The 14,002-nt window shown below is 42.1% G+C and overlaps 1 protein-coding gene across 2 annotated transcripts in view; it reads right to left on the reverse strand.

Annotated features, from left to right (window-relative positions):
* SCUBE2 (signal peptide, CUB domain and EGF like domain containing 2) overlaps positions 1 to 14,002 on the reverse strand; it is a 135,605-nt gene that overhangs the window by 28,137 nt on the left and 93,466 nt on the right. The window contains exons 14-16 of one of the 2 annotated variants that reach the window (XM_082270441.1): positions 9,824 to 9,928; positions 7,322 to 7,462; positions 6,870 to 7,073 (exon numbers count right to left, since the gene is read on the reverse strand). In XM_082270441.1, the coding sequence (XP_082126567.1) occupies positions 6,870 to 7,073; positions 7,322 to 7,462; positions 9,824 to 9,928 (450 nt within the window). The remainder of the gene's footprint in view (positions 1 to 6,869; positions 7,074 to 7,321; positions 7,463 to 9,823; positions 9,929 to 14,002) is intronic. The other variant, XM_082270442.1, reaches the window with a different exon arrangement.

The raw sequence follows: 14,002 nt of genomic DNA on the forward strand, positions 1-14,002 counted from the left end.
GAGTGACATCACCGCTCTCCAGATATAAGATATATTATACAGAGTGACATCACCGCTCTCCAGATATAAGATATATTATACAGAGTGACATCACCGCTCTCCAGATATAAGATATATTATACAGAGTGACATCACCGCTCTCCAGATATAAGATATATTATACAGAGTGACATCACCGCTCTCCAGATATAAGATATATTATACAGAGTGACATCACCGCTCTCCAGATATAAGATATATTATACAGAGTGACATCACTGCTCTCCAGATATAAGATATATTATACAGAGTGACATCACCGCTCTCCAGATATAAGATATATTATACAGAGTGACATCACCGCTCTCCAGATATAAGATATATTATACAGAATGACATCACCGCTCTCCAGATATAAGATATATTATACAGAGTGACATCACCACTCTCCAGATATAAGATATATTATACAGAATGACATCACCGCTCTCCAGATATAAGATATATTATACAGAGTGACATCACCACTCTCCAGATATAAGATATATTATACAGAGTGACATCACCGCTCTCCAGATATAAGATATATTATACAGAGTGACATCACCGCTCTCCAGATATAAGATATATTATATAGGAGTGACATCACCATATTATATAGACACAAAAACTCCAAGTAAAAGTCATGTTTCACACAATGGATAAGTAAAATAAAGTTTTATGTATTTGTAGAATGTAGAAGGAATCTGTTGAACCTGAAACATGAATCAGAAATCTTGCAGCCGGCTTGAAAATCTTTTCTCCCATTTCCCGTGTTTTGGCTGCTAGGACATGCTGGGACTTGTAGTACCTCAAAGAAACACCCCTAGGACTGGTGACCCTGATTAATGACAACATTGAGCGCAGACTCCTCCCCCCAGGCTACAGACGGCGTTGAAGTCCCACCATCAGATAACGAGTCGTGTTTTGTCACCGTCTACAAGTCATCCAATAAACTGGAGGAATAAAAATAACTTCAAACAACTTTCCCTCCAGGAGGAAGACACTAAAATGATCCGAACACCACAAGACGCCTCCGCTTGTGTCTGCAGAAGATACTGCAAGAGAGACTTTCCTAACCTTCTACCACTGAGGAACCCATAAAATATCTGTCAGATCTCCGGGAAAACCCACTGATTTCACCTCCAGTCCATAGTACATGGGGGATCAGTGAGCCTTACAGACTTCAATAGAAGAATACAAACAAGGCAGCGAAAACTGGAGTCACCCCCGTAAGTCAGGGGAGAAGTAACCCCTTCCAATGGTGGTCACTTATATCCCCTTATATTGGTGGTTAGTGTAAGAATGACCCCTTACATTGGTGTCAGGGTGCAAGTGATCACTGCTATTGGTGGTCAGTGGAGAAGTGATCTCTTTTGTTGGTGATCAGTGATGTAAGGACTCCTTGTATTGATGGTTAATGTGGATCCCTTTTGTTCATGGTCATTGTTGAAATGATTACATTGGTGTAATAATTACATTACCACCCTTACATTGGTGGCCAGTAGAGAAGTAATCCCTTTCACTGATGGTTAGTGGAAAAGAGCCCCTTATGCTGGTGGTCAGTGGAGAAGAGCTCCCTTACGTTGGTGGTCAGTGGGCAAGGGTCCCTTACATTGGAGGCCAATAGAGAAGTAATCCCTTTCACTGGTGATCAGTGGAGAAGGGCCCACTTACATTGGAGGCCAGTAGAGAAGTAATCCTTTCACTGGTGGTTAGTGGAGAAGAGCTCCCTTACGTTGGTGGTCAGGGGAGAAGGGCTACCTTACATTGGAGGCCAGTAGAGAAGTAATCCTTTCACCGGTGGTTAGTGGAGAAGAGCTCCCTTATGATGGTGGTCAGTGAAGAAGGGTTCCTTACATTGGAGGCCAGTAGAGAAGTAATCCTTTCACCGGTGGTTAGTGGAGAAGAGCTCCCTTATGTTGGTGGTCAGTGAAGAAGGGTTCCTTACATTGGAGGCCAGTAGTGAAGTAATCTCTTTCACTGGTGGTTAGTGGAAAAGAGCCCCTTATGCTGGTGGTCAGTGGAGAAGAGCTCCCTTACGTTGGTGGTCAGTGGGCAAGGGTCCCTTACATTGGAGGGCAGTAGAGAAGTAATCTCTTTCACTGGTGGTAAGTGGAGAAGAGTTCCCTTACATTGGTGGTCAGTGGAGAAGGGTCCCTTACATTGGAAGCTAGTAAAGAAGTAATTTCTTTCACTGGTGGTCAGTGGAGAAGGGCCCCCTTACGTCGGTGGTCAGTGGAGAAGAGTCCCTTACATTGGAGGCCAGTAGAGAATTAATTTCTTTCACTGGTGGTTAGTGGAGAAGAGCTCCCTTACGTTGGTGGTCAGGGGAGAAGGGTCCCTTACATTGGAGGCCAGTAGAGAAGTAATCTCTTTCACTGGTGGTTAGTGGAAAAGAACCCCTTATACTGGTGGTCAGTGGAGAAGAGCTCCCTTACGTTGGTGGTCAGTGGAGAAGGGTCCCTTACATTGGAGGCCAGTAGAGAAGTAATCTCTTTCACTGGTGGTAAGTGGAGAAGAGCTCCCTTACGTTGGTGGTCAGTGGAGAAGGGTCCCTTACATTGGAAGCTAGTAGAGAAGTAATCTCTTTAACTGGTGGTTAGTGGAGAAGAGCTCCCTTACATTGGTGGTCAGTGGAGAAGGGTCCCTTACATTGGAGGCCAGTATAGAAGTAATCCCTTTCACTGGTGGTTAGTGGAGAAGAGTCCCTTATGCTTGTGATCAGTGGAGAAGAGCTCCCTTACGTTGGTGGTCAGTGGAGAAGGGTCTCTTACATTGGAGGCCAGTGGAGAAGTAATCCCTTTCACTGGTGGTCAGTAGAGAAGGGCCCCCTTACGTCGGTGGTCAGTGCAGAAGTGACACCTTACATCGGTGGTCAGTGGAGAAGTGACACCTTACATTGGTGGTCCTTTGGGAAAGGGCCCCCTTCCATGAACAGTCAGTGCATTGCTGGTCAGTGGAAAAGTAGCTTCTTACATTGGTGGTCAGAGGACAAGCACCCATTACATTGGTGGTCAGTGAATTGGTGCCCCTTTACATTGGTGGTTAGAGGATAAGTGACTCCTTACATTGGTATTTTGCTGTATTTAGCTATATCCCACCTACACTGTGGGACTTTATTACTTACCCACTGATATTGCCTTTTGCTTATGATTTGTACAGTTCTTTGAAAACTTTAATAAATATATTGAAACAGAAAAAAAGGAAAATCAGCTCTACTCACTTGACCCCATAACGGTCAAATAAAAAACAAAGCTAGCAAAAAAATGTTAGACTTTTCCTAGCAGACCTTGAAAAAAGGTGTCAATCCTCCAAGGATACCAAGAAAAAACTGAGGCATGCTGGGAGTAGGAGGAGTTATCCTGGACTGGCTCACAGATTTTTTTTGTTTGCCAGTGTCCAATCCTCCTGTAGATGTCAGTATAACCCAACAGTAGATGATGTCCTGTGTCCCTCAACAGAAGAGAAAAAAAAACCCTTACGTAACTTTGTCTGAGGGAAAAACTTCAACTTGATACAACGTAACTGTTTACTTAACTTGAGTTTCCTGACAACTACAAAAAGGTCTCCAATTTAAACTTCCCTGGATGATAAATGAGGGTGACGAAACAAAGGTGTTCGGGACGAGGGTCAGATGTTATCTTAATAAGCGTCTGACAAGCCACAGAGGATTATGGAAACCATACCGACCGCTGTGCTTGTAATCGCCTTTCACGAACAAACAGACTGCAGAATGGCTGTCAGGGTGAATTATCGTCACCTCGTGCGAGGAGCCGTTTACACGTCGAACCTGCGCCGGACGAGCGCTGGACGCAACAGCAACAGGAGATCAGGACAAAAGGGCTATTCTTATGACAAAGATCCGACTTTAGTCTGGCCGGGCACTCGGATAAGATTATTTACAATATAATTTTCATTTAAAACGTACTCCGGGGTGAAAAAAAAAAATACACGCGATTTTCACAATTTTTTATCTCTTTAAACATGTTTCAAGTACAAAAGAATATCTATTGATCTGCCAGAAATCCAGAGAGCTCCTAAATTCTTTGAAGTGTATCTAAAGTCGTTTTTACAGCTACAAAAAAATGTGACTTTAGATACACTCTAAAGAGAATGTAAAGTGCATATAATTTTACGTATCAAGTTCAGGACCAGAAACCACCAATTTTTGAATATTATTTTTTCTTACTGTAATATTTAAGCAGATAAGGAATATTTCATACTTCCATTTCCCAGCCAGAATAGGGAGCTCTAGGCTCATTTCCACATGCTTATCTGCTTAACTTTAGCCTTTTGTTTACAGACCTCTAAAACTCAAGCTGCAATTTACACACACTGAGTTAGATCAGTGACCCCCCCTTCCCTGCCTGTTCTGTTCAGATGACGCTGTGCAGATTTTCAATTAGAAAGAGAGTCTGAATGCCCATAATTCTTTGTGAATCCCGTGCAATGGATGACATTATATGTATATTTACACAAATAGTGCAAAAAATGAATAAAAAAATATCAGTTTAAAATCTTAAAAATGTTAAATTGACGTAACATTGTTCCCTGTAAACACAGATGTGTCTTACACCAATCAGGCTCTCTACATAAATTGTAAACCAGGTGACCGAACATGCAGACACACTGGGGTTGATTTACTAAAATTGGAGAGAGCAAAATCTAGTGAAGCTCTGCCTGGTGGCCAATCAGCTTCTAACTTCAGCTTGTTCAATTAGGCTTTGCCCAAAAAAAATTGAAGCCAATTGGTTTCTATGCAGAGCTGCAGAAGATTTTGCACTCTCCAGTTTTAGTAAATCAACCCCATTGGATAGTTACTGAAGCAGTGTATTTTGGGCATGTCTCGGTCCAAAGATTTCAAAAGGCAGGACCACCACGAGTCTATCGGGCCAGAAATGGCTCTTCAATGCAAGGAATGGAGTTCGCAGGGCGCACACAGGGGTGGGGTAGGACTCAACAGCAAGGATTATTAAAGAGAGAATGTGGTTACCAAGCATGCCGAACAGTAAAGATCTGAGTGGAGCAGGGACAGAAGAGTATGTGGCTCCTAAATGATGCTGGGGGTGGGGGGCTGGTAGCATCAAGCCAAGCCACTAAGGATACATTTAAATGAACCCTGATGGTGGTCTTGGGGCCAACCAAGGGTAACTTTGAAATGAACCTGTTGATGGTCTTTGGAGCCCACCAAGGGTTACTTTAAATGGACCTTGAATTAACCCTGTTGATGGTCTTTGGAGACCCCCAAGGGTTGCTTTAAATGGACCTTGTTGACTGTGTTTGGGACCCACCAAGTGTGATTTTTAATGGACCTTGTTATTGGTCTTTGGGGCCCACTAAGGATAACTTGAAGGGACACTATTGATGGTCTTTGGGGCTCACTAAGTGTAACATTAAATGGACTTTATTGGGCCTTGTTCATAGTCCTTGGGGTGCACTAATGATAACCCTAAATAGATCCTGTTCATGGTCTAGAGGGCCACTAAAGTTACACTAAGGGTAACTTTAACTTGACCCTGTTGGTGGTCTTTTGGGACCACTAAGGCTAACTTTACATGGACTTGAATTGGAACTTGTTGACAGTCATTGGGGCACACTACTGGTAATCTTAACTGGACCATGTTCATGGTTTAAAAAGCCACTAAGGGTAACCTTAAATGTACCCTGTTGATGGTCTTTTGGGACTACTAAGGGTCAATTTAAATGGACTTTAATTGGGACTTGTTGATAGTCTTTGGGGCGCACTAATGGTAACCTTAAATGGACCCTTTTTTATGGTCTAGAGGGCCACTAAAGGGTAACTTGAAATTTACCCTGTTGATGGTCTTTTGGGACCACTAAGGGTAACTTTAAATGGACCCAGTTGATGGTCTTTGGGGACCACTAGGGATAACTTTAGGGGACCTTGTTAATGGTTTTTGCGGCCCACTAGGTGTAATTAGACCCTGTTGATGATCTTTGTGGCCCATAAAAGATAACTTCATTTGAGCGTTGTTGATGGTCTTTTAGTCCCACTAATGGTAACTTTAAATTAGTGATCAACTGATTATCAGCAAAGCCGATATATCGAGCGCCGATATGCACTTTCCCCGATATATTTTGGAATCGGCCACCAAGGTTACCGATATTGCCGATATTTCGGAAAGTGCTTGTACCGGAGTGATGCCTGCAGCTAGAACCATCACCCCGGTACCGGCGTCCATAGCCGACGGTCGGCTGTCTTGTAATGACAACCGATGCGGCTAAGAAGCCGCTCGGCTGTCATTACAAGGAGCGGGAGGGGACGTTCCTTTTGCGGCTCACCCGGGTCTCCTGTCCCACCTGGAGACTCGGGCTACCAGCCTGCACGGCCGCCGAAGACCCGATCAAAGCTGCATTCGGCTCTGATTGGGTCTCCATGCAAAAACCCGGGTACTCGGGTCACTTCTGGGTACTTGGCGCCAGATTAAAAAAAATTACAGCATTCAAAACAGCCAAACTTGGCGTTTTGAATGCTTTTGTGTGCAGAGGAGGGGTTTGGGGTATTTTAGACCCCCAGATCCCTCCACGAACATTTCGGCCAATACCGATATGAAATGGCCAAAATATCGGTATCGGCAACGAAAAACCGATACCGGTTGATCCCTACTTTAAATGGACCCAGTAATAATCTTTGCAACCCACTAACAGAAACCTTAAATTAACCCAGTCAATGGCCTTTGGGGCCCACTAAGGGTAACTTAAAATTGATTCTATTAATGGCTTTTGGGGTCCACCAAGGGTAATTTAAATTCATCCCTGTTAAAAAAAAAAAATCCAATTCTTCCAAAAAACGAACCTCTTTCCTACCCGAGGAAGTCATGGCTTACCGCATCGATTGTCCACTCGCACCTGACCACTTCCGCACATCTCCGGGAGCTCCGGCGCCCTGGGGATTTTTTTGGTGACCTCAAAGTCCTTCCCAGACAACCGAACATGAAAGTGTTCTTTGCCGATCGCTTTTCTCAGCGTTCTGATCGTCTTTCGCAGCCTTTTTTCTGCTTTTCTCCTAATGCAGCTAAAACTGCACGACTCTGCAAGACAATGAAGACCCATTACTGCCTTTACAGAGGAATGCATTGCAATAATAGTAATAAAACCGATGTTAAGATATTTTCACCAAACTATCGATCTGCCTGAAAACATCACCCGATTTCCACACACAAATTGTCACAAAACAGGAGATACTTGGATAGGAAAGCAAGAAAAGGCTGAGAAAAGCAATACAAGCGGCTTGTTTCATTAATAAGCCCCAGTTTTCATCAAACCCCCGCCAACCAACCTGTCACCTCCTTCTGATTGGCCTCCAGCTCAAACTGCGCCGTGATAACCGTCTCCCTAGCAGCTGTCTTGCGTCCGCTGGCCCTCCGCTTGCACGTTATGTTTACGAAGTCAAATCTGTCGTAGACAAGATTTTGTTTTTCTGTGCGGAGAGAAGAGATGAAAGGAAGACAGCAGGCAGCGGATGGATTATTCCCTTCTTTGTTTAATTACAACGTCTGATAAAAGAAGTTTGATACAATGGAACAATTTAGCACCCCATTCATTTTTTTATCCTGCTGCGATGGCGGCGCCCTCTGATTACGGAGCAGACATCTCCATCCCTGAAATAGATGTTTACGTTCTCCTATCCTGCTCATTAAAATGTTTTTATCTGTCTGTTTTCAACCCCCCCCCGAAGGGTTAGGAGACGTTCAAATGGAAAGTTCAAAGCATTATCATTAAAATGTCCGTATTTCTAACATTTTTTTTAACTGCCTTGTTCTTTGGTATGTTTAGAGAGGAGCATTAACCCATACTTTGGTGGCTCCGCCCCCTCAATGTGTCGTCATTATGGAGCATGCATAGATATGCAGAAAGGTTCTGCCTGGCCATCATGTGCAAAAATAGGGACGTTTTGGGACTTCCGTGCTACCCGTAAGATGCGTAGATATGTGGGGAAACCTGTGCGTGTTCAGATGTGCTGTGGGCTGTCAGGACATAAAGCCATAGGCGTGCGCACAGGGTATGCCAGGTGTGCCTGGGCACACCCTAATCACCCTGTGTGGTGCAGATCCCCCCTGTTTAAACCCTTGATATTTCACCCCTCTAATGGGGATCCTAAACAAATTTGTAAAAAAATAATTAAAAAAAAAATTATAAAAACTAAAATAATGAAAATAAAAACTACTGACACCATTAGTATACACATGCACACACACATCACATATATGTGTTTTAGCTTTGAGGTGCACACCCTAATGCAATAAATAGGCTGTGCACACCTATGGGCACATCTATGCACATACAGAATCCGGACATCATGCTCATCCAGACAAGAAAAAAAAAATTAAAAAATAAATATATTACAGGTACTTATACAGTGCCATCAATTTATGCAGAGCTTTACATATACATTGTACATTCACATCAGTCCCTGCCCTAGAGGAGCTTGCAGTCCAAGGTCCCTAACCTACATTCATACATACACATACTGGGGCCAATTTAGACAGGGTGTCTTTGGAGTGTGGGAAGAAACTGGAGTACCCAGAGGAAACATTGGCACGGTGAAAATATAATATATAAAACATGATATATATATATTTTAGGGATGGACCGATATTGTTTTTTCATTGCCGATACCGATATTTTGGTCATCACGTATCGGTATCGGCCAATATTTTTGTACATTTTAAAAAATTATTTTTTTTATTTGACAGGTACTGTTGTGGAGGGATCTGGGGGTCTAAAAGACCCCAAACCCCTCCTCTGCACGAGTTTGTTTTGAATGCTGTCATTTTTTTAAATCTGGGGCAGAGTACCCGGAAGTGAGGTCATGACATCACTTCCGGGTTTTTACATAGAGACCCAATCAGAGCCGAATGCGGCTTTGATTGGGTCTTCGGCGGCCGGTTGCCCGGGTCTCCTGGTGGGACGGGAGACCCGGGTGAGCCACGGAAGGCGGCGGGAGGGGGGGGGAAACATCCCCTCCTGCTCCTTGTAATGACAGCCAGTGGGACAGGAGACCCGGGCAAGCTGCGGAAGGAGGCTGGGGGGGGGGGACGCTCCTTGTAATGACAGCGGAGCGTCTTCTCAGTCGCACCGGTTGTCATTACAAGGCAGCCGACCATCGGCTATGGACGCCGGTACCGGGGTGATAGCTCTAGCTGCAGGCATCACTCCGGTACAGCACTTTAGAAATATCGGTAACCTCCAGGGCCAATTCCGTTATATCGGGGAAAGTGCAGATCGCCCTTCAAAATATCGGCTTTGCCGATAATCGGTCGACCTCTAATATATATATATATATATATATATATATATATATATACACACTGCTCCAAAAAATTAAAGGAACACTTTTTAATCAGAGTATACCGTCTAGTCAATTAACCAGTTCTGGACTGGAAGGATTTGCCCCCCTTAATGACCAGGCCCTATTTTGCGATTTGGCACTGCGTTACTTTAACAGACAATTGCGCGGTCGTGCGACGCTGTACCCAAATAAAATTGATGTCCTTCTTTTCCCCCACAAACAGATCTTTTTTTTTTTTTGGTTGTATTTGATCACCTCTGCAATTTTTTTTTTTTTTGCGCTATAAACAAAAAAAATACAGCGAAAATTCTGAAATAAAACAAAAACATTTTTCCAGTAAGACATAAGTTGACGCAGATTGCTTGTCGCTGTGACTTCTACCTTCCACTGGCAGCACTGTGGGGGGGGGGTCTTTCTACAGACCGGAGTTCGGCACACAAACAAGGAAGAGAGCTCCTCCTTTGTACCAACTTACAGGCCGGTTCCTACCTGACACCTTGTTCTGGGCGAGTCCCTGGTATGCGTCCGTCCGCTTCATCCTACAAGCGCCATCATTCAGCTTAAATGTGATACTCGTCTGGACGGTTGTAACATCTACAAGTGAAAAGAAAATGTAACGTGTTATATCAGAGCTAAGGAGAGATTTAATTCAATCCCCTAAAAAAAAAAAAAAAAATGTTTATATCTGGGTATAGAAGAAACGCACGTTTCTGGGTACATTTCTGCAAATGCATGAAAAAATGCAGCAAAATATGCAACACGCTTGCAGTGCCATTATTTCTTAATTTCCTATTGGCTCCCAAAACGCGGGTAGAAGTTCGGCTTGGCTCAGTGCCAACATTCACAAGAGAAAATGGCATAAAGAACATTAGTTTTTGCCTAATTCGCACAGAACGAATGTACACGAAGATTCACCTGACAAATGGCTATGCATGTTTTATAGATAGATCTCTTAGTGTTTACATACACTTTAAAATCATTTGGGTTTATTCTGATCTACAATACCTTGATCTTACTTAACCTCTTCCCATCTGATCTATTGTAAAACTACAGCCAAGTGGGAGCGCTGTTATCCTGGGTGAATGTCATATTGCGTCCTCCAGGTGCATGCCTCGTGTGCGCCCTAAGGGGGGCGCAGTGGCACGATCCTTCACCTACTGTGTCCAGGAATACAGATCATTGTACTGGGCTGGCCAGGTCCACTGATTAGGCAGTACAGCCAGCCCTCCTGTACCGGGCCCAGGCCTCATCGGTTCAAAAGGGGGGCCCAGGCACCTGCCGAGCAGGAAGGCTGGCAGTACTGCCTTGTTTGTTGCTGACTCTTGTGCAGAGCTGCTGGATTCTACTTTTCTCCCTCCAGCTGTGCTGTAGGGGGATCGGTTCTAGTGCCTGCTGTCTGGGACCCCTGTGTGCCCCTTTCCCTGCAGTGCTGCCAGTTTTCACTTCTCTCCGGAGGGCTCACCATCCTGAATGAACACAGTGATTGATTGGTAGCGATTGCTCACTGTGGGGGTGCAGATATTGCCTCTGTACCACTATTCACTTGAATGGGCCTTGTTTGACGGGGGGTACCATTTCTTCCATGGCTGCAAAGCATAGCATCACGGCTGTTGCATTTTAGCAAAAATATAATTTGATATTTTCAGAGGAGGGGGGTCCTGTCATGTAGGCTGTACAGGACTCTGTGATTTCTATCAGCAGCCCTAGGGCCGGGCCGGGTACCATGTGATCTCTGTGACCAATCACAGCAATCACATATCAATGGCTTTCTTAAATAGCCATTCATTGTGTACTACTTTGATCTCTGTGATTGGCCACAGCGATCACATGGTACAAACAGGGCCATTCCCAGCACCCCTGTACCATGTGATAGCTGTGGCCAATCTCAGCTATCACAATTGTACAAAATGACACATGAGTGGATGCCATTCATAAAAAGCATTGTTTATAACAGTGATCATCATTATAACAAGCAATTACTGTGTAAAAAAAAAAAAAATCCTGATCACCTCCCCAGAACAGTAAAGTGCCACTATGGTGACACTGTACTGCTCTGGTGACATTATATATAAAAAAAATTGTAAATAAAGAAAAAAGTTTAAAGAAAATGAAAAAATTATAAAAATGTTTATTATATTTATGATATTATTTGTACATACTGTCACCTGTCAGTATTCTTGATCATCACCACACCAGTCAAATAATGATACTGTACTGCACTGGTGACAGTATGAAAAAAAATGTTAAAAAAAAAAGAAAAAAGTTTAAAGAAAATTAAATAACTATAAAAACCTTTACTATATTTTTTTGTAGATACTGTCACCAGTCAGTATTCTTGATCATCACCGCACCAGTCATATGATGATGCTGTACTGCACTGGTGACAGTATGGAAAAAATATGTTAAAAATAAAGAAAAAAGTTAAAAAAAATGAAAAAAAATTCTAAAAACCTTTATTATATTTTTTTGTAGATACTGTCACCAGTCAGTATTCTTGATCATCGCCACACCAGTCATATGATGATGCTGTAATGCACTGGTGACAGTATGAAAACAAAATAAAAAAAAAAAAAAAAAAGAAAAAATTTTAAAGAAAATTAAATAACTATAAAAACCTTTATTATATTTTTTTGTAGATACTGTCACCAGTCAGTATTCTTGATCATCACCGCACCAGTCATATGATGATGCTGTACTGCACTGGTGGCAGTATGGAAAAAATATGTTAAAAATAAAGAAAAAAGTTAAAAAAAATGAAAAAAATTATAAAAACCTTTATTATATTTTTTTGTAGATACTGTCACCAGTCAGTATTCTAGATTGTCACCACACCAGTCATATGGTGATGCTGTACTGCACTGGTGACAGTATGGAAAAACATTATGTTAAAAAAAAAAGAAAAAGAAAAAAGTTTAAAAAAAATGAAAAAAATTATAAAAACCATTATTACATTTATTATAATTTTTGGACATACTGTCACCAGTCAGTATTCTTGATCATCGCCACACCAGTCATATGATGATGCTGTAATGCACTGGTGACAGTATGAAAACAAAATAAAAAAAAAAAGAAAAAGAAAAAAGTTTAAAGAAAATTAGAAAATTATAAAAACCTTTATTATATTTTGTTGTAGATACTTTAACCAGTCAGTATTCTTGATCATCACCACACCAGTCATATGATGATGCCGTACTGCACTGGTGACAGTATGAAAAAAAAAATGTTAAAAAAAAAAAGCAAAAAGTTTGAAGAAAATTAAAAAATTATAAAAACTTTATTATATTTATTATATTTTCTTTGTAGATACTGTCACCAGGCGGTATTCTTGATCATCACCACACCAGTCATATGATGATGCCGTACTGTACTGGTGTGGTATGAAAAAAAAAATGTTAAAAAAAAGATTTTTTTTTTAAAGAAAATAAGAAAAATTATAAGCAAATTTATTATATTTGTTTTACATATGGTCACCAGTCAGTGCCCCTGATTACCCCCACAGAATGCTGTACTGCTCTGTGACAGTATGCATTAAAAAAAAAAAAAAAATTGTTGAAAAAAAATGTATTTAATTTCTTCATCTAGGTGATTTCAGCGGAAGTGAGAGCGGGTACCTGAAAAAACTAGGAATCCGCACCTAAAAAAAAAAAAATTCTTCCAAAAGTAAAAGAGGATGGGGGAGGGGGTGATGGGGACAAAAAGCAGAACTGCCCATCTTAGGTGAAGTACAATTTTCACTATTTGTTTTTTTTTTCTTAATCCCTTTTTTCCCCCCAGTCTGTGTTGGCACTGAGAATATTAGGATTTTTTTATCTGCGATTTCAGAAGCTTTTTATGGAAAGAGAATGTAAACCCCGCTGTTACATCAGAGGTGACCCCGCTAAAAGAAGGGTTGGATAGAACAAACGGCGATGATCTAATCACCGAGCAGACAAATGCGTTGCCGGAAGGTCGGAGTTTCCTCGTCAGACAAATATAGATCTGCAAGAAGAAACAAGCCTGGCCCGGTTATCTCACACTCCGTAATTACCATCAAATCAGCGATAATCGTTTTTGGAACAACAACATTTTTTTTTTTAAAAACACGAAGATTTTCATCTCAGAGATGTTTTCTGCTGACGGTTCTAACGGCTGTGTGATCAGCAACAGGTCCATACAGGAGCCAAGAGCGACCGTTTCATGACCAGGGTGCCAATGTTCTGGTGTAATCCCGGTCACAGACCTGAGAGAACGATCGCAGGTGAATGGAATCAACTCTTCATGGCTTCTGAAGTCGTTTCTCCAATAAAGAGATTCATTGTAGACACTCCATTCTTGGGGGGAATATTGGAGATTCGCTGCAGACAGTATTGGGGCACCGGGGAAAACCTGCCGGTCCTGGTCTGCTCCATGGACCCCAAATCACAACCTGATCCAAACAAAAAAAAAAAAAACTAATCGGGAGACTGGTAACCAATGTCTATTGGCTCCTTTACCATTGGTACTCCCATGGCTAAAGTGGAACTAAATTGTATCTGAGCACCACAAACTGAAAACATTATTTTATTCATTTTTATTAATCAAAGCAAACTCCCCCATCCATCCATCCACTCCCCCATCCATCCATCTTTCCATCCACTTCCCCATCCACTCCCCCATCCATCCATCCATCCATCCACTTCCCCATCCACT

The sequence above is a fragment of the Pelophylax lessonae genome (assembly GCF_965119305.1).
Source record: "Pelophylax lessonae genome assembly, chromosome: 10".
NCBI classification, from domain to species: Eukaryota; Metazoa; Chordata; class Amphibia; order Anura; family Ranidae; genus Pelophylax; species Pelophylax lessonae.